The sequence below is a fragment of the Cibotium barometz genome, chromosome 17 (genome assembly GCF_041138505.1).
Source record: "Cibotium barometz isolate CiBa-2024 chromosome 17, ASM4113850v1, whole genome shotgun sequence".
Taxonomy (NCBI): Eukaryota; Viridiplantae; Streptophyta; class Polypodiopsida; order Cyatheales; family Cibotiaceae; genus Cibotium; species Cibotium barometz.
Genome location: NC_141062.1, coordinates 15,091,585 through 15,118,885, shown reverse-complemented (window position 1 = coordinate 15,118,885; position 27,301 = coordinate 15,091,585). Strand labels below are relative to the sequence as shown.

Below are 27,301 nucleotides of genomic sequence, written 5' to 3'. Positions count from 1 at the left end.
TTTTGGGAAAGATGCATCGAAAACCATTTTCCAAGGATGGAGCTGTTAGAGTTGAAAGTAAATTACAGCTCATACACAGTGATGTATGTGGTCCAATGCGGACACCATCCATAGGAGGGCATCTTTATTTCGTCACATTCATTGATGACTACTCTAGGTTTGCTTGGGTTTACCCCTTGAAAGCGAAAGCAAAAGTGTTTACATGCTTTTGACACTTTGTGCTTTACTTGTGTAACACGAGGCCTGATATATCTTTTGGGGTGTCTTTGTTGAGCAAATTCATGCACAGCCCAGGCACAAAGCATTAGCAAGCAATTAAACGCATTTTTCGTTATCTTTAGGGTACCTTGGATCTTGGTTTGTTCTATCCGGGGGGGGGGGAGGGGGAGGGGGGGCTTGCACCTTCATGCATACAGTGATTCTGATTGCGCTGGTGATTATGATACCAGGCAATCCACCAGTGGGAATTTTTTTTTTCTCTTAGCAGTTCATGCATATCTTGGTTGAGCAAAAAGCAACCCACTGTTGCCACATCTACTTGCGAGGCTGAGTACAGGGCAGTCTTCACAGCTACAGTAGATTGTGTATGGTTGAGGAGATTATTGACTGATCTTTGTGAGTGTCAGCAGACACCCACCATCATTCTCACTGATAGCCAGAGTGCTATGACCGTGGTACGAAATCCCGTATTTCATGCACGTACCAAGCACATTGAGATTCATTATCACTATGTCAGAGAGAGGTTACATGCAGGGGATATCAGTTTATCTTACTGCCCTACACAGGATAATGTTGCAGATCTATTCACAAAGGCTTTACCTCGAGAAAAGTTTGAAGCTTTCCGCAAAGCTTTGGGCTTACCCTCATACAGAGAGTGATCTGCTACCTTGTACAGGTTCACACTTTCACTACAAGGGGGATTTGTAGGCATATGCTCACTTATGGTAGTGCTATGTGTGAAGAGGGCTTAACCAAGGGTACTTTTTCCCATGTGGTTTTTCCCCTTGGATATCAAGTGTGAAAGGACACTCTATCCATATAATATTTTGTACTTCTATATTATATGGATGTGACACACATGCAAGGGTTGACTTGCATTTTGTGGCTACCACACTTTTGGCTCTCTCTCTCTCTCTCTCTCTCTCTCTCTCTCTCTCTCTCATTTCTGTGTGAGCTTCTTCTTCCTGCACCTAACCCTAATATGTAGGATTCTATGTGTGTGTCCAACACCAACAATATGCACCTTGCTTTACCTTTTTTGCAAAACTACTAGGCAAAGTGGTTTGCCCTCCAGGGTCTTATAGAAGTGTCAACAGATTTTGCATCCTCTCCTTCCTGATTGGCCTTGGATGTTGAGTTGCCTAGACTTCAGACACATGAAGCTTTCTTCAAGCTCAAATGGGGCAATGTCGTTGGCTCTTGTTTATCTTGCATAAAGTTTCGGCACATGGCATCGGAATGTCCATTGGATCTTCTGCAGCTGCCGGTAGCGGCAATGCCACCTCAGAGTTTGTTCCTGTTGTATCTGTGCAGCAATAGAAAGGAAAAAATGTGGTGTAAGCTCCGAATGTCACACCAAATAAGGGAAAAGTAAAAATTGGCACAAACGGCGAACAAAAAAGAACAAGAGATATGGACAACGAAATGTGAGAAAAGGTGGTGAGGTCAATGGCAAACAGGAGCAGCAACGAGCAGCACGCTTAGCCTTCACACAGGTAGCAAGCGAGCAGCTACCACATAGTTAACAGGCGTAGGCAAGAAGCTACTAGACAGGACGCAGGCACAGGTGAGCTTCACACACACACCACGCACTCACCTTACACACACACACACACACACACACACGCACACACACACACAACCAGAGGCAGCTACTTAGGTCTTCAACACAATAGGGCTCACAAATGGGTTTGTTTCTCTGCTAAACCCTCGATCAATACTTCACAAAAAAGAAATGGGGTCTGACACACACACACACACACACACACACACACACAAAAGAAAAGAAAAAAGCATGAGTTTCAACTACCTTGCTGGGCTTGGAGCTTGTTGACCATCAGATGCTGGCCCACCATTATTTTTCCAAATTTGGTCTAGGTAATCTTGATACGTTCTCATTGGAAGGAATAATAAATAAAATGAAAGTTTGGTTTTATGCTCACCTCTTGAAAAGACCCATAAAAATACTTATGAGTGCACAGATTGGATGACAAGTGGTAAAACTGTAAGTCTTAGAGTATGCTTATCGTGCGATTTTCAGGCATCCCTGAGCCTCTGGACATTCACATGCATTAAACCTAGGCAAGGATAGGCAGGTGTCTTTTTTCTCTGTGTGAACCTGACTCGGTACATGCTTGTGTACTATTGTGGCCCAAATGAGCTCATCCTCTATTGCATTTATCAACCTTGCTCAATTTTTGAAGTATGCTTCTTTTGCCCAATCACTACAGCTGAGGCAAAAATCTTGCTATCATACGCTCACTCATCATGGTGTGGTAGCCTTGGATTCATCAAGGTGATAGCCGAAAATCTTGCCATCATACGCTCACTCATTATGGTGTGACAGCCTTGGATTCATTAATCCCTTAGCTTGTGATATGCTCACTCATTATGGTGTGATAGCTTTGGATTCATTAAATCCCTTAGCTTGTGTATAGGCATGATGGACCAAGATTTAACAAGACCTCAGCACATGGCTTCTTATTGGAGAGGTCAACAAGGACAGGTGCAACATTTGCACAACCATAAAAAAAAGAATTGCTTGTCTTCCCATTTTGAGGTTGCAAATAATCTTGATACCTGACTTTGTGGTTAAGAGGGTGGTCCTGGTTAGTTTAGGTAATAATTATGGTGTTGATGGGATCCCATTGTTAAGCAAGCCATCTGTATATGCTCTCTAGATGGACAAGTCTGTACAACGAGTTTCATTCTTTTCAAGTTTTAGTGCTTGTTGTCATTGTTGCAAGAAATGTTAAAACACTTTGGAGACAGAAAAAAATAAATATAAAATCCATGACCAATTTTTTAAATGGCATATTTTCCCTATATATTACTAGTAATTTGTTCATTACACCATAAAAATTGACAGCTATTGGCTTGTTGGGTGCATTTTTGTTCGGAGGGAGTTTCTTGCAGGTCGTACTGAATGCTCTTATTACAAATCCTTCCTTCCACGACCAGGCATTATCAATCATAAAGTCTTGGCCATCCTCAGTCTATTCAGTTCCTGCTATTACGACAGCAATAGAGCTGCAGCTAAGCACAAGCTCAAAATCAGCCCCACTGCAAGAGGTTGAGACTTAAGATGACATTTATTGGGGTTTTTATACGAACTGTTTGAGCAAAAAAGAGATGGTTACTGACCTTGTTGGGTTGAAAAAATTGCAGGCTCTGGCTGAGTTGTACCTTCTCAACCGTCAGTATGACAAGACTTTAGCAATCTATGTGGAGGTAAGAGAGAGTTTCATGTTGAACACTCCAAGCTTTCTCTTTTGTGTAATGACTTGACATGTATACCACGTAGTTATGCATGTGCAACTTTATGCACGAAATTGTTTCACACAGTCTTCGATTTCATCATGTGTTGGACCTTCCTTTCACAGCTGATGCAAGCGAAGGTTTTCGACTTCATTGAAGAGCACAACTTATACGATTCTTTGCATGACAAGGTAGGATGTTCATCCCTTTTGTGGTGGTTCCACCCTGTTTAAAGAAGTCAGGCTTGACAAATCACTTGTGTGTGTGTGAGAGAGAAAGAAAGAAAGAAAGAAGATATATTAACGTCTACAAGAGGCCAAAGTGGCCTATGAGACAATACATCCAAAACTCAAGGAAACTAAATGTCGCGAGTAGAAAATGAAAAGCATAAACTGAAAAACAACTAGCTATAACATGTGGCCAAAGAGGAACTAGTGGCCTGATACAACTACTAGAAAAGAGTTATTTTAGCGTCTTCAAAAGACCCAAAGGGTCTATGAGACCAAAATGATGTGTAACCTTAGCTTTCAGTTTTCAGTTTACTGTTGCTTTTTCTTATTTCATCCATGACAAGATTTCTGAGATTATACAAGATGAAAAATCCAGATCCTGTTATGCCAGGTATAGGGTACAATAAGTGATGGGATATGGGAGAGCTGAATAAAAACAGTCAATCAACCCTGTATGTTAGGCAAGGGCCCATCGAGGATGTCCATCATGGGCCCATGATACAAGAAGGCTAGAGATGTTGATAGTCTGTTGTGAGAACGAGGCTGAAAAGATGTAGGGGGAAAGAGAGCTTGAGCTCTTGCAAGCACACACACACACTCACACAAACCCTAGAAGAGCACACACAAGGTGAGAGGCTGAAAATTCTTCTTCTTCTTCACACAACAAAAGAGGTCTACAAAGAAGATAAAGTGACTAACACACATAATAGAGTATATACAAGCGGTCCATAATGTGAACATGCTAAGAGGAGTAGGTAGGTGTGGACTAGTCGGTGTAGTCGTGCTGTAGAATCTCTGGCGAAGATATGTCGGTGTCAGCTACCAAACCCGCCAGTGATGTAAATGTCGAACGGTCATGGAGGCGTCTCGTGAGTGTCAGCTCATGTTGAGCTTGACATCTCAACACTCCCCCTCAAGCTCAACTGTAGCTTATGAACTCCAAGCATATCTCGAAATCTGTGGAGATTCTCAGCTCTCAAGGCCTTAGTGAAGATGTTAGCGACTTGATCCTGTGTGTTGACGTAGGCCAAGTCGATGTTGCCTGCCAAGATTCTCTCTCATGAATGGTAATGTACCTCAATGTGTTTTGTCCGCGCATGGAAGATTGGGTTCCTGGCCAACTGTATACTACTAAGATTGTCACAATATATGACAACCTCTCTCTCCACATGCAATCCCAAATTAGCAAGTAGCTTGCGTAACCAAACTACCTCACATGCTGCCACCGCAGCTCCTTTATACTCTGCCTTTGTACTCGACAAGGCAACTATGGGATGCTTTTTGTTGCTCCATGTCACAGCAGCACTCCCCAATGAAAACATAAATTGATCGGTAGATCTCCTGTCTGGGATGCTACTTGCCCAATCTGCATCTGTTTACCCATATAGCTCCAATGGTACATCTGCTGCATAAAATAATATATAATCAACAGTGGCTCTCAAATATTGAAGCGTGCGTCACACACTGTCAAGTTGTGGTTTGTGTGGAACCTGCATAAACTGGCTCTCTAAGCCAACAGTGTAACTTAAATTTGGTCTCTTGATCGTGAAATAGATCAAACTTCCCACAATCTTCCTGTACATAGTGGGATCCTCCAACAGATAACCAGCATCTATACTAAGCGTTTCATTTTGATCTAATGGCACTGAGATTGACTTACAATCAGCCATCCCATACTTGGACAACATGTCTAATATATACTGTCTCTGTGATACCCTCAGGTGTGCGAATGATGTCAATTCTCAAAAAGTAGCGCAGATCTCCTAAATCCTTCATCTCAAACTTCCTTTTGAGAAGACTTTTCACATGCTTAATCTCATCCAAGTTATCATCTCCAACAATGAGATCATTTACATAAATGGTGATGATCACAATACCCTTATCACTCTTGCGTACATACAAAGAGTGATTTGCATCTGCCATATGAAAACGAATAGTGAAAAGATACTCAACAATCTTGTCATGCCATGCTCGTGGAGCTTGCTTCAGTCCATTCAAAGCCTTACGAAGCTTACATACATACTCTGGGTGACCTGTATCCTCAAAACTTGGTGGCTGATCCATATACACCTCTTCTTGCAAGTCACCATGCAAGAACACATTTTTTACATCCATCTAATGTAAAAATCAGCCTTTAGTTGCAGCCACCGCAATCACAACTCTCACAGTTGCCATCTTTGCAACTAGAGCAAATGTCTCCTCATAATTAATCCCATGTGTCTGCGCATGTCCTTTGGCTACTAATCTAGCCTTGTACTTGCTTATGCTACCATCACTGTTATGTTTCACCTTATACACTCACTTACAACCAATAGCTTTCTTGCCTTTTGGTAATGGCACCAAATCCCAAGTCTCATTTCCATACAATGCATCCATCTCCTCATCAATAGCTTTCTTTCAACTCACATTTCCAATAGCCTCATCAAAACATGAGGGTTCTACAACCTGCACAACTTTTGTCATATAAGCATAGTGATGTGTCACATAACCATCATAAGTCAACCTCTGCACAAGATTTTTGACTCTTCTAGATCTTCGTAGCTTTGCATTCATGGCTTCCATAGCCTTCTTCACACCAGGTATCCTTATTGCTAGAATCCCAAGCTCCTCATCAAGGCTCATCTCCGAGCCACTAGAATCTCCATCAACAAGACAATGCCCTGCAGAAATATCAGCCATACCAAGGAGCTTAACCACTTTCTCTTTGCCTTTGTGTGATGTACCAACTACATTTTCAGGACTGGTGTTATGACGCAGCTTGCCACTCCATGGTCTATCAACAGAACCACTGGATGTGGACTCTCTTGGTCCACTTAATGACTGTGATTGCTAACTTACATTCTATGCAATCACATTTTCACTTACATCAATCCCAACAATATTTTTTTCATCAGCATACCAACTACTCATCTCATCAAATACAACATCCTTGCTTATCCTCAATTCACGTGTAGCATGATTATAACATTTATATCCCTTTTGCTTAAGAGAATACCCAATAAATACACATTTTTCTGCTTTTGGATCCAGCTTAGTACACAACTTATCTGGCACATACACATATGCAATACGTCCAAAAACTTTCAAGTGAGACAAATCAAGTTTCTTGCTAGTAAACTTCTCCTCTGGCGTTGCATCATGTATGGCTGTAGTAGGAGTCTTGTTCATGATATAGACTGCTGTAGACATAGCCTCAGCCCAATAGCTATGCGGCATATCCTTCTCTGTCATCAATGCTCATGCTATCTCTGCAATGTGCCTGTTTTTTCGCTCAGTAATTCCATTTTGTTGCGGAGTGTATCTACATGTAAATTGTCTCTGAATGCCATTCTTTCGTAAGAATTTAGAGAACTCATTGGAGAAGTATTCTCCCCCTCCATCTGACCTTAGGCACTTCACATGCTTTCTTGTTTGTTTTTCAGCCATAACTCTGAAATTTTGAAAATGAGTGAACACTTCACTCTTCTCTTTCATGAAATACACCCACACTTTTCTCGTGTGGTCATCAATGAATGTTACATAGTACCTGCAGCCACTCATAGACATAGTCTTTACAGGACCCCATACATCTGAATGCACATCTAGTACATTCCTGCTCACATTTCTGTCATGTGGAAATACATATTTTGTTTGCTTTCCAAATTGACATGCTTCACAAACTTTCTGCATATCTTAGGCAGCTCTATCACAATTTCTTTAGTCTGCATAGACTTCATTCTTTGCACATTTACATGCCCAATTCTCTTATGCCAAATGTCTGTATCTGCAACAACTCTTGAACCATTTGTAAACATTGCAACACTCACTTCAGGCATATTTACATTCAATGTAAACATTATGTCCACTTTGTTATCTTTTGCAACTAATCTGGACTTATCTTTAAAGTCTTCTACATAGTAGCCATCAGGGTTAAACCGGACTTGTAAACCTTGCTCAATTATTTGGCCAACAGAAACTAGATTCTTTATAATGTTCGGAACATGAAGTACATCTGCAAGGTACTTCACCTTACTATCCTGCATAGACAATGGCACATCTCCAACATGGGCAATCGGATGAGCAGTGTCATCCCTTGTTTCAACAAAACCTGGTCTTTCAAGACTCTTCATTTCCTTGAACCACTCACCATGACTTGTCATGTGGTTCGAAGCACCTGAATCAACATACCATACATCATCCTTACATGCTGCCACATCATTTTCAGACATAGCATTAACCACATGTTGCATAACAAAGAACCTCTCATTATCCTCATTATTTCTGCTAGAGAATGCATAGTTGTTTTGCTGTATTTTTCCATTTCGCATGTCACTCTGCTTCTTATAGCAATTTGCTTGCACATGTCCAGGCTTACCACAGTAAAAACACCCTTGTGTATCATTATGCTGCCTTTGCCAATTATCACGACTTCTTTGACTCCCCTTGCCTCTAAATTGGCCTCTTCCACCTGTGTGTGGTTGTTGCAAATCCTGGGATTGTTGTTGCTGCTGACTATAATTCTGATTACCTATTCGGCTACCACCTTGGCCACGTCCACGATCTCTGTCTCGTCCTCTACCTGCACTTGTGTAGAAGGCCTGCTGCTTTGAACTGTTTTTGTTTTGTGAAGATTGTTGATCTTCACCCAAGTTCTTCTCTTCAATGATCAGCATTGACACCAAATCTGTGAAGTTGGGAATGTTCTCCCGAGTCTGAGTAGATGTCTTGAACGCCTTGTATTGTGGTTCGAGACCACGTAGACATACTTCCACCTTATCATCATCATTAACAGAAACACCAATTGATGCAAGGGATTCCACAATGCCCTTGATCTTCAAGGCATAATCATTCACAGACATTCTTTTTCTTTACAGTATGAAGCTCATTCTTCAACTGAATCTTTCGTGCCTTGGTGTTAGTTTCATACAGCTTCACTAGGGTGTCCCATGCCTCCTTAGGTGACTTGGCATCCTGTAGATGCCTAATCATGGTGTCCTGTATACTAATAGAAAGCCAATACATGACTTTCCTTGCTCTTTGATTCCAATCCTTGAACTCTTTTACGTCTGCAGCATTTGGATTAATCTCCGGTATCTCCGGTGCTTCCTCATGTTCATCTTCAATGTAGTCCCAGTAACCTTTTCCCATCAGGAAATTTGTCAATCTAAACCTCTAAGCATGGAAGTTATTCTTATCAAGGTTCTCTACAAAACAATCTGGTTAATTTCATCATTTGACATCTTGTCTGCAACACAAACTCACCAAAAATAACACTCTTGTTTGACCTGCACAAATTGGTGTGTTCTCTGCAGCGGTACTATACTGCACCCAAACTTTCACAACCAGTGACCTCAATTTGCATACATACACCCAATGGCAACTTTGAGACCTCTTTGTAGTACACACAGTGTCTGCACAACAAATCGATCTTCCTGCGGTTCCAAAAACAGAGTTTTACAGAGAATCGAAACTCACCACCCAGCAGTGTCCGTGACCGCCTGCGAACTCAAAAACGGAGGTCCATACGTGCCTGAAACACATTTGCGGCCCGCAAAATGAAGTCCAACGGCGGATAAAATAGTTGCTCTACAGCTTTGCTCTCGTATCGCTTCCTGTGCTTCTCTTGCTTGCTGCTCAGCTTTTAGCATGAACCAGGCTCTGATATCATGAAAAGATGTAGGGGGGAAGAGAGCTTGAGCTCTTGCAAGCGCGCACACACTCTCACAAACGCTAGAAGAGAACACACAAAGTGAGAGGCTGAAAATTCTTCTTCGTCTTCACACAACAAAAGAGGTTTACAAAGAAGATAAAGTGACTAACACACATAATAGAGTATATACAAGCGGTCCATAATGTGAACATGCTAAGAGGAGTAGGTAGGTGTGGACTAGTTGGTGTAGTCTAGCTGTAGAATCTCTGGCGAAGATATGTCGATGCCAGCTACCTAACCTGCTAGTGATGTAAATGTCGAACGGTCATGTAGGCGTCTCGTGAGTGTCAGCTCGTGTTGACATTAGGAACTCAATGGAGTCTTTTTGGGCCCTTTAATTTGCCATGAGGTTATGGAAACGTTTAACTTTTTGACAAATAGGAGCCCGCCATGTAAGCAAAAACCAATGGTTTGTAAGAGAGGTGTAAGAGTGGTCAAAGGGTGCACTTTTTCCCCCAAAAAGGGGAGGGGGCAATTTTACAATTTTCGGACCTCCATAACTTCTACATACAAGCTCCGATTTGAGCGGAGATTACAGATCCGTGATCTACGCATCAAGAGCTTTCCATAGATATGTTACATGATATGGTTTTATCCGCTAGATTTTAAATTCCATTTTCCCCCCAAAATTCAAATTCGAATAAAGTAGCCGTTTTGAGGCTTCAAATTAGAAAACGTTTCTTCTTAAGAGAAAAGGTTTGACTCCCTTAAACTGCCAAATAAAAGGGCCCAAGAAGACTCCATTGAGTTCCTAATGGCTTGACATCTCAACAGAGGTTGCTCTCGATGGCGGGCTAGGATCTCTTGAATCCGGGGATGATGAGCTGGTGGTGGTCGGGGTCCGACAGAACGAGGGCGTCTCGCTCTCTGGAGCGTGCGTGCCTGATCTGATGTGACTCCCATGGACCTGCTACGAAGAGGCATTGTGGTATAGGTTCCCATATCCACTGTGATTGGCTTTGGTGCCTCCCTATCCACCCCTCTAGGCTGGAAAAAACTGGTGATGGTATGGTGAGAGGAGGGCTGTTCTGGGTGAGGATCACTGAGTAGTGATTGTGTGTCGGCTGAGCTCTAGTAGGAAAGAGTCCAAGGCACCTCTGATGTGGGTACTACATGTTCCGGGATAAGGGTCCAAAGCCCTCTCTGAATAGATGGTGAAATCTCCCTCTGATCTCATAGTAGACTGGGCACTGGCAAACATAGTGCTCCTCCGACTCAACCCCCGTCTGACAGAGTCTACACATCTCCTATCCTCTCAAGGTATCCGCTCATCAGCTCTGATAGTCTCTATTCTTAGTCTATGGGATGATACCCTAAGCTGGCCAATGGCTATCTTCATAGCATGGGACATGAAGGCATTGAGATAACTTGGTCTTTGTATGAAACCATGGGCCTACCAGTGTGATCCATGTGTTATGTGTGTGTAGCCCCAGTAGATTGTATCGGATCACCCGGTTCTTGTCCTCGTGTGTAAGCCTAATGTATGGGGAATCTGAATCATACTGAAACCATCTGTAATCCATGCCATACCAAGATGAATGTTCTCTTGTGGCTGCTATCTCTTGTGATGACTGTAGTGCAAGTTGGGGAGTCGAAGTGGATCCATCTCCCTCACCCTCTATTTATAAGTGATTGTCTGGAATAGGGCGTTCATCAACATAGGAGCTGCAACAAACTTTGCATGGATGATCTGGTGCGGAACAGATGGCTTGCTGCGTCGCCCATCTCACACTACACCCAGATTCTTATCTATCCAAATCATCTCTACCGTCATCATCAGCAGGGTTGAGGTGGTGCACTCATATGTCTATCTCGGAGCTACCTTCACTAGTCCACGCTTATCTAATGAGACTAGCAGCAGAGGATAGACTCACTAGAGGATATCCTTAGTGGAGAGGCAGTGTTTCCAGGCACATTTTCAGGAGCTGAGGATGAAGGGTTGGCTTTTTGACACCCTAGTCACCCTGGCACTAATGTATGCAGCTCCCTTTTGGGCACCAGATTTATCCCCGGCTGATTGGTAGCACATAGAGAGTCCTCAAATCATGATGCTATCATGTATCCTTGGAAGACAGGATCCCAAACACATTTGGAGCTGCCTGTGCCATAATTCTCACATACAAATAGAGAATCCCTTAAATGCAAATACTAAGTGCTGAAAGAACCCCCTTGTGTTGAGAGCTTGTAGCACCAAACTGAACATGCAGAAAAGAAAATACTGAAAAATGTTTACTGAAATGAGCTAATGCTCCTGAATGCACTAAAGAACATGCGCTTGATTGCACCAAGGAACAGAAGTGCAATGTGATGCTTCAGAATGCACCAAGAAAATCCCAAATTTTTTTAATAAGAAGCCCTTTAACTGAAATCCTTAAAATTCTCTGAATCCCTTACTAATTGATGGAAGCCATGAACAAAATCCCCAATTAACAGGCATAAAACCTCCTAATTTCTGCCAATCACCAAGAGACAAGAAAAACCCCAAATTTTCTATGGATGGGAAGACTCAAATTTCTGCAAATTGATCTAATTTCAGAAAAACCCCCAAATTATGCATACTGAATGCCCTGATTTGCAGATCTCTTTGATGGTGGCTGAGCAGAGCACAGTGGTCTGATATAGAAGATACATGGGCTGATGACATGGCCGATAGGGCTGAACCCATGAGGCTTGGGGTCCAGTCGGCCAGTACCCGACCAGCCCCACAGCAGCCGACTGGGCACAAGTTTGCAGTCGTGGACTTACACAACAGCCAACAACACCCAGCCATTCATTAGAGCAGCTGGCTGGTCATTTCATTCAGTCGTGGGACTTTTTCATCAGCCAACTGCAGCCATGTGGTGTTATAAAACCATGCACTCAGTTCCACATCAATCCTTCTGGTATTTCAGCAAAGTACACACAGATTTGCAGCATCCAATCAACTCCAGGCTAAGGAAGGAAGATACTCCTCACATTCAGCCAGCATATGAGCAGTCCTACAGCTATTTGGACTTGTATCAGTGGCCAAGGAGAGTCTTCAACAGAGCCTTGGAATAGGTGGATACTCAGCCGACGTATGGTCTTCCTCGTCCTTGCGTTGGGCATTCATATCACTTGTACTGAACATTGTACAACATTCCTCGTCCTTGTGTGTGTGTGTGGAGTGCGTGTGTGAGAGCATATCTTGATACAGAATTCTACACCCACTATTGGGCACTGATGACATTAGTGGGGATGTTGTTGTATCTAGTCCATACTATGCATAATGGAGTTGATAGTTGTATAGTCTTGTGGGTTGACTACCATGAGTATATAACATGCACGTTCCTAAAAGGTGAATTTGGGCATGTTCCTGGATTCGTCTAGGTATATATATAACATTTCTCCAAAGAAAAATATAAGAAAATACTCCTGCTTGCAGGGGGGCCTTCAGTGGGTATTGAGACCCAACATTGTGTCGTCTTCTATATTCTCATTCTCTTCTCTCTCTCTCTCTCTACTCTCTAAAGTTGATGCTAAAGATTCTCACCACATAATGGAGTTGATAGTTGTATAGTCTTGTGGGTTGACTACCATGAGTATATAACATGCACGTTCTTAAAAGGTGAATTTGGGCATGTTCCTGGATTCATCTAGGTATATATATAACATTTCTCCAAAGAATAATATAAGAAAATACTCTTGCTTGCAGGGGGGCCTTCAGTGGGTATTGAGACCCAACATTGTGTCATCTTCTATATTCTCATTCTCTTCTCTCATCTCTCTCTCTCTACTCTCTAAAGTTGATGCTAAAGATTCTCACCACATAAAGGTATAAAGGCCTTGTTGTGCGTTATCATGATCAAGCTCAGTGCATGTAACATTGGTATCAGAGCATTAGGTTGGTAACCCAACTCGGTTACCTAAAAAAGTGAGAGCATCCGGTGGATGGTTAAACTGTGGTCTGGAAAAGAAACCCAAGCCTCCACCATGTCAGGAGAAACATCACATCAAGAAGAAAGAAGGAATGGAGGCACAAGGCTTTCAAACAGAAAAAACGCATCCGCCAAGCACAGAAGAGCTCTTGAGAACAATGATGGAGCAAATAAATTCTCTGAAGATGCAGCTTGCCGCCGAAAAAGAGAAGCCCAAAGAAGGCATCTCAAATTTGGCACAGGTCCTTCTAGATATTGAAGACAAAGAAGAAAACACGGCGAAGCAAAAAGAAAAGGAGATAAAGAAAAAGAATAGAGATGTGCGGAGGAACATAGGGATAGGGAAGCCACACTCAAATATGAGGAAGACCAACGTTGCAGAAAGAAAGCCGACCGAATCACAGATCCACAAGACAAAGTCCATGTGGCAGCACCCCGACTCACTGGGGAAGCCGTTACTTGGTAGCAGCATTGGTCACAACTTCACACAGATCCCATCACAGGCCAATTCCGTTTTCATTGGAACACCTTCGTGGCTGATCTCAAAGCCCGTTTTCTTCCACCACAGTTTTACAAACTCACTCAGGATGATTGAGGCTGACCAATCTTGAGGATGAGTTTTACAAACTCACTCAGGGTGGTTCCCTTGTTTTGACCTATTCAAACAAGGTCATTACAATGGCCCAACAGTTGGGCATATCGGAAGAAGATAAGCTCAAGTAGTTTATTTGAGGTTTAGACACTACCATTAGGTACCCACTGAGGAATTTTGAGCCTCGGACTTATGCACGGGCACTGACCCTCGCTCAGAATCAGGAACTGATGCTGAACGGAGGTAAGCCCAAGTAGGTATAGTCTACCCAAAAGCCCCAACAACAGTCATCTACCCAAGGTAAGGTGGCTCAGAACAACAAAGATCAAAAGGACCAAAAGAAAATTTCTTCGGGTCAATCGGGCAATAAGAAAGATTCTATGCTCAAGAAGACTCCCGAGGAAAAAGATAAGGAGGGTATCACTGGAGGTTATCTCCAGGTCGATGAACAGACACAGTACAGGACAGAGAACCATTGTTTCTTCATTCACATTGTGGGACACGGGAAGAAAGATTGCACTAAGTTCCAGGCTGAAAAAGTTTGCTAAGGCATCCACTTCCATAGTAGCAACCGTATCCGCACCTCCGCCTTCAGCCTTAAATGTCATTTAGCTTTTACCCTCTTTGAATTCAGTGCCACCCTAGGTATTTGATGATAAGCAGGATGGTGAGAATGAGGGCAAGACAAAGGCTCTCATCTGTGCCTATGGCATTGCAAAGGGACAACAATTCATTGTTCTCTTTGACATGGGTAGTTCTGAGGATGCCATCTCTCTGCAGTTGGCTATCAAGATGAGCTATACCTTGGTTCCTTATCACTTAGATGTGGACGGGTTTACCCCTGGTCTACGTACACACATCACTCATAAAGCTCAACAATTTGAGTTTCAAGTTCAACGGGCCACATTCCAACGGGATTTCATTGTCTCCCCTCTTTTAGGATGTGACATGATCCTTGGGATCCAGTGGTTTTGACAGTATGCACCCATTCTTGATTGGAGGCAGGACACTTTCACCATGGGTGAAGGCTTTCCTGAGCCTCTCATGATTCGCAGGGATTGGAGCATTCCTGGCATTCCACTCATTTCCCACATTCAGGCCCAAAGAGCCGTCAAAAAAGGAGCAGAGTGTGCGTTGTTATATGTACGCTCTCAGTCTAATGCAGTTCAAGTAGCACCCATAGGGGAGCAACGGATGGCTGGTGTTTTGTCTCAATACAACAACATCATGATGCAAGACGACCTCCCACCTACTGTCCCAACCAGCAGCCCTGAGGACCATTGCATAGAGTTGGTTCTTGGTTTAGAAACTCCAAGCAAGTTCCCCTGCCGTCTTTCTAAGGCATTGGAGAGCGAGCTGGAGCAGGAGTTAGCCCAACTACTCCGGTCCGGATTTATCCGACCATCTTCCTCACCTTTTGTCGCTCCCATTCTATTTGTCCAGAAGAAGGATAAGTGCGCACGCTTATGTGTAGATTACAGGGCGCTCAAAAAGCTAATAGTGAAGAATAGATTCCCCATGCCCAGAATAGAGTACATCCTTTTTTTTTTGGAAAAACGATCCTTCTATTAGTCAATGAGAAAACGCCATAAGGCTACAAAGCTCACCTCACAAGGAGGGATAATAAACACAGTGAACACCGGAGCTCCACCCCCGTGGCTGGCCGCTCTCTGGGGGGGGGGGGGGGGGGGGGTGGGGCTACCTAGTAATACATGCGGGAGGTGAGAAGAGCCAAACTGGAGGCCTGTAGTGCCAAGTGACATCCTCGCCCCTTGCGATGAGGAAAGGGCCAGGTTGCCAAGTGCGGAGGAACGCCTTGCGGCGACCTCTCATGCGATCCGAGTCGCCCTGAAGTCTCCCCCAGTGTCCTCTCAAGGTGTGAATGATGTCCACCCAGAGGGCCTGTATGACCTCCGCCGGTGGAGTCGCCTGGCGGTCTATGGCCTCCCTGCATCGGGCTCTCCATATGTGCCAAACTGTCATGCTGCTGATCATCTCCCATCTGTGCCCGTCCCCCTCTTGGGAGACTGCCGAAGAGAAGTCTGGCGTCGGAACCACCGCCATCGCCCTGGCAGAGACCTGGATGGTCACGCTGCCAGGGACGTCCTCGTAACCAAGGGCCGGGCCGCTGTCCGTGGCCCAAGCCACCGCACCCCACGTCGCCATCATCTCACCTGGCAAGTCTGCAAAAACCATCCTGAGAGCGCGTTGCCAGACCTGCTGTGCCTGTGGGCAATCCCATAAGCAGTGCCGCTGCGACTCCTGTGCATGGCCGCACCGAGGGCAGGACGTTGGGTGTCTGCCAAAAGCTAGCCAAGCCCCCACAGCCAGTCCTCTATGCGCAGTAAGCCAGAGAAAAAGCGTCACCTTCCGGGGCCGGAAGCTGGCCCAAAGGCGCTGCCAGAAGTCCCTAAGGAAGGCAGGGGAGAGCCCATGTCACTACCAATGCTCGGCCTCCGCCGGGGTGCCCGCTATCCTGTGCCTCTGGATCCGCCGCCCCAGCCTCGCTGTGTACTGAAAAAAGGGGGTGCCTGGGCTGGTAGGGGCCGAGTAGGGATCTCGCCAAAGCCACTCGCCTGGATCCCACTGAAGGCGAATAAGAGGCCTGCTGTCCCAAGCCCATAATCTCCAAGAATAGTCCTCCCCTATCGAGGCCGGTGAGGGGTCTACATGCCACTGTCTCTGATGAAAGCCGACCACCCGCACCCTCTGAAAGATACAACCCTGGAAATCATCCAAATCTAGTCGGGTCCTCTGAAGCTGGCCTCCCTCTCCCACCTCGAAGGTGAGTGGGGCGACTCTCTCTGCTGAGCCGCAGACCGCTAGAAGGATCTCATGCCGAGTAAAGACGCCCATCCACTGTGGAGGTGGAGGGTCCTGTACTGGAGTCCGCTACTCTCGGGGGATGGCCGCCTCAATGTCCTGCCTCATCAACTCTCTGCCCCTCATCCCGATGAGTCTCCTCTCCTGAACCTCTAGAGGCAGCTGCTGAAAACATATCCAATCGTCTAGGGACTGGGCTGGGCCAGAGCTCAACGGGCCCCACGACACGTGAGATCGCGATCCAACCATATGACCACTGGGAAGTCGGATCAAGGGGTTCCAGATCAATGGCTGCCTCAGGCGCTCCTCATCGGTGCCCGGGGGAGTCTGGAAGAGTGACGGCCTCAGATGCTCCCAGGCCCTCAGAAGGCTAGCTGCAAAACGCTCCTCGAAGCCAAGGCCCACTCCTCTGGATCGCTGCTCTGTAAAGATCCACCTGATGCTGGGGGTCCAGGGGCCGCTAAGAGAAGGAGTGCGGCTGAGAATCCTAGAAACAAGAAACTCCTTCCACGGCTCAGCGCCTGGTAGAAGGCCACGAACCACCAACTTGCCAAGCAAAGCTCGGCTCTGACAAATAGGATCAACTATGCCCAGGCCGCCTCTCTCCCTCGGCTGGGTGATCACAGCCCATGCCACCTTGGCCCTGGCGGGCCGCCCGTCGCCACCGGACCAAAGAAAGTTCCTGATGAGCCTCTGCACCTGGCCAATGCACGCCCGAGAGAAGGCCCAGCAAGAAGTGATGTACCACATGGTAGCAAGCAGAACCTGGTTGGCCACAACCACTCGGCCAGCCAGAGATAAATGAGCGGTACTCCAATACAGAAGCTTCTTCCGAATGCTCAGAAGAAGGGGGGCTATCTGCTACTCCGGAGATATGTCAATGCCCACATAGCATCCCAAATAGCGCACTGTAGTGCCGGGGGGCAGCCACTGAAACCCATCAACTGGCCTCCAAGTCAGGGGGGGGCCCAGAACTGACCCACAACCCACACGACTGGTGCCAGTTGATCAAAGCGCCCGAAGCTCTGCAAAACCTGTCCATGGCTGAGGCGAAGCGGCGGAGGTTCTCCTCCCCTCCCTGAAGATAGACAGCAGTGTCATCCGCAAACTCCGAGTCTAGGAGCTCCTCCGAGGTGCGGATGGGGAGCTGGAGGCCCCGCAAACCTGTATCCTGTGCCGTCGAGAAAGTGCTCATGGCCTCCGCCACAAAAAGGAAAAGAAAGGGCGCCAAGGGGCACCCTTGCCGCACCGAGCGCGAGAGCTGGAACCTCTCTCCGCGCACGCCCTGTATCAGCACCTGGCTATGAGCCGATGTGTAGAGTGCAGAGACCCCACGGATCCACTGAGGGGGGAAGCCCATCCTCTCCATAGTGCCTTCCAAAAAGGCCCAGTCCACCCGATCATATGCCTTCTCGAAGTCGAGAAGGAGCACTGCCAGATCCTCCTGCCGAAATCTAGCCAAAGCCGTAGCCTCCCAGAAAGACAAGATGTTATCCAGGATGCTCCTATCCTGGATGAAGCCTGTCTGCGTGGAGTGGATGATGTCCGGAAGGTGAGGTTGAAGCCGCCTGTTGATCGCCTTAGCTAGGACCTTGTAGGCCGTGCCTAGCAAGGTGATCGGTCTCCACTGTCTAATCTCCAGTCTGTCTCCTCCCTCTTTGGGGATCAAGTGAATCAACCCCTCTGCCATGCTGTCCGGCATGTCTCCCGACTCCATGATCTCCTGGAATGCCAATCTGAAGCCCCTATGCAATAGACCCCAGTACCTCTGGAAGAAAGCCACTGAGAGACCGTCCTCTCCAGGGCATTTGCCCCGAGGAAGTGCCTGAAGAGCCGCCTCCAGTTCCGTATCCGCGAAGGGGGAGAGAAGGGAGTGCTGCAAATGGGCCGGCACAACCGGTCTCGTGAAGCTCCAGGCTGCCTCCTGAGCCTCTCTCACCCTGTTATCTGCTAGCTCAGCAGAGAGCAAATCCCTGTAAAAATCTGTGGCGATCGCCCGAACCCTGGGGGGATCCACCACCACCTGGCCATCAGCCTGCCGAGGACGCCTGAGACCCTCTCGTCTGAAGCGAGGCCCTGTCGCCTCAAAGAAATCTCGAGTCACTCTGTCTCCAGCCTATGTCCAAAAAGAAGCCCGAGCATGGAATCGGAACTCCACCCTCCTCTCCTCGATGGATCTGATCTCTGTGCGAGCTGCCTCCATCTGCTCTGAAATCCAAGGGCTCGTAGGCTCCCTCTCCTGAAGTCTCTGAAGGGAAGCTAGACTCCTCCGCAGGCTCCTCTCCTGCTCTCTGAAAGCCTCCAGATGGTCCAGGGCAGCCTGTCTGAGCATCCTACTGATCTCCTGCAAACCCCTGTCAAGATCACTGGTTGCCGATCCTCTCCTGAACTGAAGCTCCTGCCAGACCTGCTCAACTCTGGTCGCAAACTCGGGCTCCTCTATGAGACAATCTGGAATCCGGATGCTCTGGCCTCGCTCTCCTCTCGTAGGGTCATCGATCTGGAGAAGCACTGGAAAGTGGTCTGAAAACGAGGAGCCTGCAAGTATACCCACAGTGCCACCTCTATCGCAAGCCCACTCATCAATGTAGAACCTGTCGATGCGGGAAAGGTTAACTCTTGTGGCCCGTCTATCCGAGCGCGAGAAAGATAAACTCCCCTGCAACCTGCCAAACTCCGAGAGAGTCCACGGATCCTGGCCTCTCACCTGCAGCACTAGTTCCTCCCAGGCAGCGAGCTCCGGCCCATGAATGGTCTCCTGGCTGCCCCCCATCCTGTCCTCTGCATCCTCCAGCATGTTGCAATCGCCCCCTAGGCACCAATGGTCTGCCATGGGGAGGGACTGCCTAATGGTGCTCCAGAACTCAGCTCTCCCGGTCGCCCCATTGGGGGCGTAGAAGTTGAGGAAGCCAATGCGGTCTTCCCCAACCCGAAGGATGATCCACTGCGCTCGACCCTGGACCAGAGTGCCAGAATCCACAACCTCGGATAGAAGCTGCTCGCTGACTGAGATGCATACTCCACCCTGGTTCCCTTGGGAGCCATATGCCGGTGACCAAAAAGTGTGACTCCTGCCTGGCAAGATCTTCCCGCAGGTGCGGGTACGCCCGGCAGAAAGGTGGTGCTCCTGGATGAAAAGGATATCTATGGGTCCTCCAACGAGAGCCCTCTGGATCTCCTGGCGAAGTCTGCCCTGACCAATGTAGCAGCGAGATCCACCAAGACCCTGGATGTTCCATGAGAGGATCCTCATGGATGAGCTATGGCAAGTGAAGCAGCCGCCACTGGCTCACCCCTCTCAGCCGGCCCGGATGAGCTGCCCTCCACTCTGTGAGTCTTGGGCGCCGGCTTGGAGGGAGAATAGTCACTGTCTGTCCGGGTGCGGAGTCTCTCCAAAAAGAGGGTGACCTGTCTCTGTGTCCAGCCCCATTCCACCTTCGCCCTGTCTAGGGCATAGGCGTGAGACCAATCCTCTGCATATATGTATCTAAAGGTAGGCTGCACCCTCGGGGCGGCGTGGAGGAGAATCAGTAGCACCGCCTCAACTGAGGTGTGGACCGGATCCGCCCGCCAATCTCCTATACCAAACAAGCTCATGCGGGCTGAGTGTAATCGGGTCTGCAATAGGTCCGTGAGCCCCAAGTCACTGAAGTGGTGAGAAAACTCCAGTATTTGATCACGCAAAACTTCCTCTACAGAGTTGCAATCCCATGCTGTGTCTGGGGCAACACTGAGAGGAAAGGAGAAGGCCACCATGCTGCTCACCACCACTGAAGGAGAACGAGAGGGATGGCACACCACGCAAACTCGCAAGGGCGCGACCAGTGTCTCGAACGGGCCAGCATCCAGCTGGAGACACCTGAAAAAACCGTAATCCACTGGGAGCCCCATCACTCGCGGGGGCCCCCCAGGGGAGGCTGGAGAATTGTGTGGCGGGCGAAGCTAGGATCGCCATCTCCACCGGCCCGGAGTGGCAGTGGAACAGCCGCTGAACTGAACTCTGGCCTACCCAGCTGCGCTGCCCCGGGGCAGTGGGTGGTCTGGAGGAGTATCCTAGAGAGGCCGAGGGAGGGATGGTGGCTCGCGGAGAGGAGGGGGGAGAGCGAGGAGAGGATAGAGAGGCATCTGCCAGAGGAGAGGAGTCGGGGGGGGCCGCCGGGGGAGGCGGGAGGGGGGGGCTGGGGGGGGAGAGGGGGGGGAGGAAGGAGTGCTCTCCGAGTGAGGGGAAGAGGGGCCAGGGGTCGCAGAGTGCGGCCCGGGATCCTCAGGAATCTGCTCCATGGAGGGGGCGGGGCCCCCCGCGGGGGGAGGCGGGAGCGGGGTCTCCACGTGGGGGGCTCCACCGGCGGCCTCAACGGGCACTGAGACTGAATCCTCGTCCATCGGGGTGGGACTTGCTGGCCGCCTATCCCTGACTGGAGCATAAGTGCGGGTAGGTGCCTGGACGCCAGCCGGGGTCGCCTATCCGCCAGCTTGTGCTGCCTGCTGGCGTCTGCGACGGTCCCTGCGGGCCGGGCGTTTCCGCCGGCGAACCTCCTGCCATCCGCCAGCCTCCTGGGACTGCGCGGCATCCTCCGTCGGGGCCTGCTCGTCAGATGGTGGCGCCTGCTGAGACGAGCCAGGGATGTTCGGTCTCTGAGGTGGATGGCCACCCCTCGGGCCTCCTGAAGGGGGTCCAGAGGCGGCAGAGCGTGAAGGATGAACCCCCTTGCGGGGACAGGCGCGTGCGAGGTGACCCATCTCCCGACAGATGTAGCACTGGCCGGGGAGGCCCGAATACTCCACGCGCTGTATCAGATGTCCTCCAGAAAGACAAGGGAGGAGGATCGTCTTCGGGAGGGACTCCGGTGACGGAACCACAACACGAATGGCCGGGAGTCCTGCTGCCCGAGCTATCACTGAGGCCGCTGTCTGAGGCGTCTCCACCACCTGCCCTAACGCCTTGCCAATGGATGACAAGAGGGGCAAGTACTCCCTGCGGAGTCCAGGAAAGCAGATAGTGATGGGGAAACCTGTCGCGCCTGCTAGCGGGTCAGAAGCGGGGTCGAAACCGTGAGTCCATCGCGCGAGGAACGCCCGGGATGAGCGGAGGGCAATGGGGCTCCGAGCCAGCACCGTCTGAGCTGCCTGGGGGGACTCGAAATCCACCTGGTAGTAGCCACGTCCCAAAAAATCGACGCTGACGATCTTGGCAGGCACACCAACGAGGCTGCCTTGCAGAAGGTCGCGAAGCTCTCTCCGCATCGGACGGCTACCCACTATCTTGCAGACCAAGGAGGAGGCCTCAAGAGCGGATACTGTGGAAACAAACAACTGCTGATCTGCAGCTGTGAACTCCAGACGGAGACCGGAATCGGCAGGGGTAGTCGGAGCGGCTTCCATGGAGTCCTCCAGAGGAAAAAGGCCAGAGACCGGGGTCACCAACGGGAGGGACACAGCCCTACGAGGAAACGGAGAGGCGGAAGGTGAGAGGATATCGGGGGCGGATTCGGGGGGGGGGGGGGGGGGGGGGGGGGGGGGGGAGCTGAGGCGGGGAGGAGCTAGCGGTGGGAGGAGGGGTGAGACGGAGGGGGAGGAGAGGGAGAAGGCGGGGGGAATAGCCGCGAAGCGGAGGAGAAGGCGGGGGGGGGAGATGGCGGGGGAGGGGGGGGGGGGGAGAGCTGGCGGGGGAGGAAGCGAGGAAGGAGGCGGGGGAGGAGAAGGCGGGGGGGAGATGGCGGGGGAGGAAGCGAGGAAGGAGGCGGGGGGGGAGAGGCGGAGGAGAGGCGGGGGACAGGGGGGGGGGAGGGGGGCGCGCGACGACGAGGAGCAGCAGGGCGGGAGGGGGATGGGGCGCAGCTCGCAGGAGCAAATCGACGCAGCTTTAGGGCGGAAATTAATTAACAGCCAGAGTTTCCGCTAATAGAGTACATCCTTGAAGGACTCAACGGTGCAAAGATTTTCTCTAAGATTGATCTTAAGAGTGGCTATCATCAGGTTCGGATCTTCAAGGCCGACATTCCAAAAACGGCCTTTAGGACCGAGCGTGGCCACTACGAATTTGTGGTGATGCCCTTTGGTCTCACCAATGTATCAGCAACGTTCAACAAAATGATGTCTCGGGTTTTTCGGGATCTCATTGGCAAATGCATCTTCATCTTCTTAGATGACATTCTTATCTTCTCAGGGACTGCAGAGCAGCATGAGCGAGATGTGGCACGGGTTTTGCAACTCTTGTAGGACAATGAGTTGTTTATAAATGCCAAGAAGAGTGAGTTTGGAGTACAGGAAATCCATTACCTGGGATACATCATTAGTTCTTAAGGTATTAGCCTCAACCCTGAAAAGGCACATGCCATTCTCAGTTGGGATGTTCCCACTACAGCCTAGGAAATCCACTCATTTGTGGGTCTTTGTCAGGCCTATAACACTCACATGGACAAATTTTTTGACCTTATAGCACCTCTTATTGACTTGCTGAAGGGCGTGAAGACTCGTCGTCAGAAAGTGTCCATCACGGGCAAGGCTCTAGAGGCATTCCACGCAATGAAGAAAGTTGCCTCTGAGTCACTAGTTTTGAAGTTGGCATCATGAGATGATCCTTTCGAGATTATTACCGATGCCAGTAACCTTGCCATTGGAGCTGTTTTACAGCAAGATGGTAGGCTAGTGGCTTATTATAACCACAAATTGAATAACGCCGAGAAGAATTATTCAGTGTATGACAAAGCGCTCTTGGGGGTGATGACCGCTCTTAATCATTGGAAGCACTTCCTTTACGGGAGGGACTTCACGGTTAAGACAGATCACCAGAAACTTAAATGGTTGCAAACTATGCCCAGTGCCCAATGGAGTGACATGCAGTCTAGGTGGAGTCAATTGTTCCAATAGTTTGGGGGGATGATTGCATACGTTCCGTGCAAAAATAATCCCGTTGCCGATGCTCTTAGTCGAAAGGACACTATTCGGACATTGTAGGAGTCCACTTTGCTAGAAATTTAAGGCAAAGACAGAGACAGAATGAAGGCATAGTATTCAGATTCGGAAGAGTTTGGGACTCAATATCAGTTGGTCCTCAGTTCAGAACCAGGCCACTACAGTATACGGGATGGTTGGTTGTTTTTCAAGAACCGTCTTTGTGTACTCAAAGACAAGCGCCAAGTCGTGCTCCATGATGCCCATGATTCTCTTGTTGGGGGTCATAGGGATATCAACAGTACCTTGGAGAAGAGGTCATTTTATTGGCCTAAGATGCGACGGGATGTCTACCAACATGTCTAGTCATGCCAGATATGTCAAAAAGTGAAAGTTCCTCGTACCAAATAGGCAGGGTTACTTCAGCCTTTGCCTATTCTTGAGGGACCCTTTCACGACATCAGGATGGACTTCGTAGGCCCTCTTCTCACCTCAGCTGGATCTAGAAATACACAATGTATGATAATTGTCAACAGATTCAATAAGTTTTGGATGCTCATTCCATTTAAGCAGACAGCCACAGCCGAGGACATAGCTCGCTTGTTCATTTGGTTTTGGTACCCCATTGGTGGTTTGCCATGGACTATCACATCAGATAGATATCCAAAATTTACATCCCAGTTTTGGAGACCATTGTTTGACAATTTTGGGACTAAGTTGCAATTCTCCAGTGCTCAAACAGATGGCCAAACATAAATTTACAATCAATTGGCTTTTGACGTTCTCAAATCATATTGCCGTGACCAGCAATCGAAATGGGAGCAATACCTTCCTTTGGTTCAGGCAATCCTCAAAGATACTTATCGAGTATTGGCCTGACGCCGTATGAGGCAACATTTGGTCGCCGGTTCTCATCTCTTTTGACGAGACAAGTGTCACCATCTCTGGAGCCCAATAAAACCAGCGAGACATTCTCATAAATCATGGAGTCAGTCAAGGAGCGCCTTGCCAAGGCTCAGGAAGCATATACCCGGCAAGCCAACAAATCCAGGTGAGATGGATTGGGTTTATCTCCGCATCATGAAACAATGGCTAAAGCAAGTGGGCAAGCGTTGTCCCAAACTATCATTCCGAAGTTGCGGCTCATTTCCAGTCATTCAGAAGTTAAGTGATGTCTCTTTAAAGTTAAAGTTGCCGGAAAGTTGGATGATGCACAATGTCTTTCATGTTTCTTAGTTGAAGCCATAGGTAGGTCCAACATTGCAAGATATCTCCGAAGAGCAACAACCAGATATGATAGACGAAGGTGAAGTCATAGAGCCGGAGCAAATTCTCCTCCACAGATGGAAGCATGGATCTGGTCAAAGAATCCGACAGTTCTATACGAAGTTTAAAGACCACGGAACCCATGAAGTATTTTGGCTGGGTGAAGAGTTCTTTCAAGAGTAACCCCATTTATTGGCGGACTACTTGGAAGCCCTGAACCTGCCGACAAGTTAAGCAGGAGGGAATGTCACGTGCACCCTGCACTGGGGTACACAGTGACACACTGGCATGATCATCAGTGAATCATTTGCACAGAAGTAGAACCTTTTTTAGGATTATTTGTCGTACGCCATGACCCCAGTGTGAGCCCTCAGTACAGGGACAATCAGGCACGAGCTACGTAGGTCAGTCTCTGAGCTTTAGAGGTCAGTCCTCTTAACCCACTTGGAGAAAGCATCATTCAAAAGCATATAGTTGTCAGCCATAGTAGTATTTGCATATAGGCATTTTTTGGTCTCATTGCACATAAGGGGGCAGCCCCAAGGCAGCCCAACATGGGCTAGCCTTGCAAGGGGCAGCTAAGACCCTTCTTCATGCAGTCGGCCAGCCCATGAGGCTTGGGGTCCAGTCGGCCAGTACCCAACCAGCCCCACAGCAGCCGAGTGGGCACAAGTTTCCAGTCGCGGACTTACACAGCAGCCAACAGCACCCGACCAGGCATTAGAGTCGCTGATTGGTCATTTCATTCAGTTGTGGGACTTTTTCATCAGCTGACTGCCCTCTACAGGCAGCCGACTGCAGCCATGTGGTGGTATAAAACCATGAACTCAGTTCCACATCAATCATTCAGGTATTTCACAAAGTACACACAGATTTGCAGCATCCAATCAACTCCAGCCTAAGGAAGGAAGGATGTGCAGTCCTACAGCTATCTGGACTTGCATCAGTGGCCAAGGAGAGTCTTCAGCAGAGCCTCGGGATATGTGGATACTCAGCCGACGTACGGTCTTCCTTGTCCTTGCATTGGGCATTCATATCACTTGTACTCAGCATTGTACAACATTTCTCCAAAGAATAATATAAGCAAATACTCCTGCTTGCAGGGGGGGCCCTTCAGTGGGTATTGGGACCCAATACTGTGTCGTTTTCTATATTCTCATTCTCTTCTTTCTCTACTCTCTAAAGTTGATGCTAAAGATTCTCACCACATAAAGGCATAAAGGAGGCCCTGTTGTGCGTTATCACGATCAAGCTCACTGCATGTAACAGTGCACAAAGGATGCAGCACAATTCTGGAGGGGAAGTGGCAGAGCAAGCTGATCTGATCTGGCGAAGGTGTCACGAGGACCACTGTATCTGGGCAGAGCAGCCGGATCTGGGCGCCAATGGGCCGAGGAGCTGGATCTATCATCTGAACTTCTGGTGGTGGTGGCCCGGCACTAGAGCCGCTAGCAAAACGGGCAGCATAGCTCGCTGGGCAGGCTGTGGTGGTGCGTTGTCCACTAGCTCCATGACTGTTGCATGCGTGGAAGCCTTGGCATACTTGGTCCATCCCTAAGCCTACCGAGTAGGTACACTAATGCAATGGCAATGATTAGACCGCAGAGAGAAGAGAGAGATGACCTGTATTTGCAGTATACTACTATGGCACAAAAACATGTATATGACTGTACAACTGCTATGGCCTTTGGCCTTCCAAAGGAGGATTGAATTCTACCTTAATGGACTGGCCAGGACCTTCTCCACAAGGGATGCAGATGATCTATGAAGAATGATGGCCTAGCCTTTTATAGGCTCACACAAATGCCCCACAAGCTGGCCGACTGCTGCCGGCCAGCTCCATTTGTCGACAACTGATATAAAAATGCTAAAAGGTCCTGAACAAGCCTGTCGGTCAGCTTTGATGATACCCCTGTGTGAGCACCTGTTGTTGCACGGGCAATTGCCCCCAAGTTATAGTAAGCGTCGTGGACCGCACTGTCATGTGTAGGCAAAGGATCCTGCGCCAAACTTATTGCGCTTTGGGAATGGCCAACCTAGTGACGACAACAAGGCTGCAGCGGGCTAACTGCCAGAGGAAGAGAGTGACCTTCCTAGGCCGATAGCTGTCTCAGAGACACTTCCAAAAATCTTTGAGGAAGCAGGAGGAGATGCTTCAGGAGGCCTAGTGGTTTGCCGCTGTTAGGGTGCCATCTATCTCATGAATCTATATCCTGCGACCCATCCTCATTGTGTAATGAAAAACGCGGGTTGTCGGGCTCTCGGGCTGAAGACCCACTCGCCTAGATCCCACTGGACACGAGTCAGAGGTCCAGACTCCACTCTCCGAGAGCCATAGGTGCCAAGAACCGGGCTGTCGGGCTGAAGGGGTCCAACCACTCCAACTCGCCTAGATCCCACTGGACATGAGTCTGAGGTCGGCTCTTCGAGAGCC

At 48.5% G+C, this 27,301-nt stretch overlaps 1 protein-coding gene across 1 annotated transcript in view; it reads left to right on the top strand.

The window, feature by feature from the left end:
* VPS41 (vacuolar protein sorting 41) overlaps nt 1–27,301 on the top strand; it is an 88,661-nt gene that overhangs the window by 45,772 nt on the left and 15,588 nt on the right. Inside the window, exons 10-12 of the mRNA XM_086811256.1 lie at nt 3,136–3,291; nt 3,388–3,450; nt 3,603–3,668. Of these exons, the coding sequence (XP_086667382.1) occupies nt 3,136–3,291; nt 3,388–3,450; nt 3,603–3,668 (285 nt within the window). The remainder of the gene's footprint in view (nt 1–3,135; nt 3,292–3,387; nt 3,451–3,602; nt 3,669–27,301) is intronic.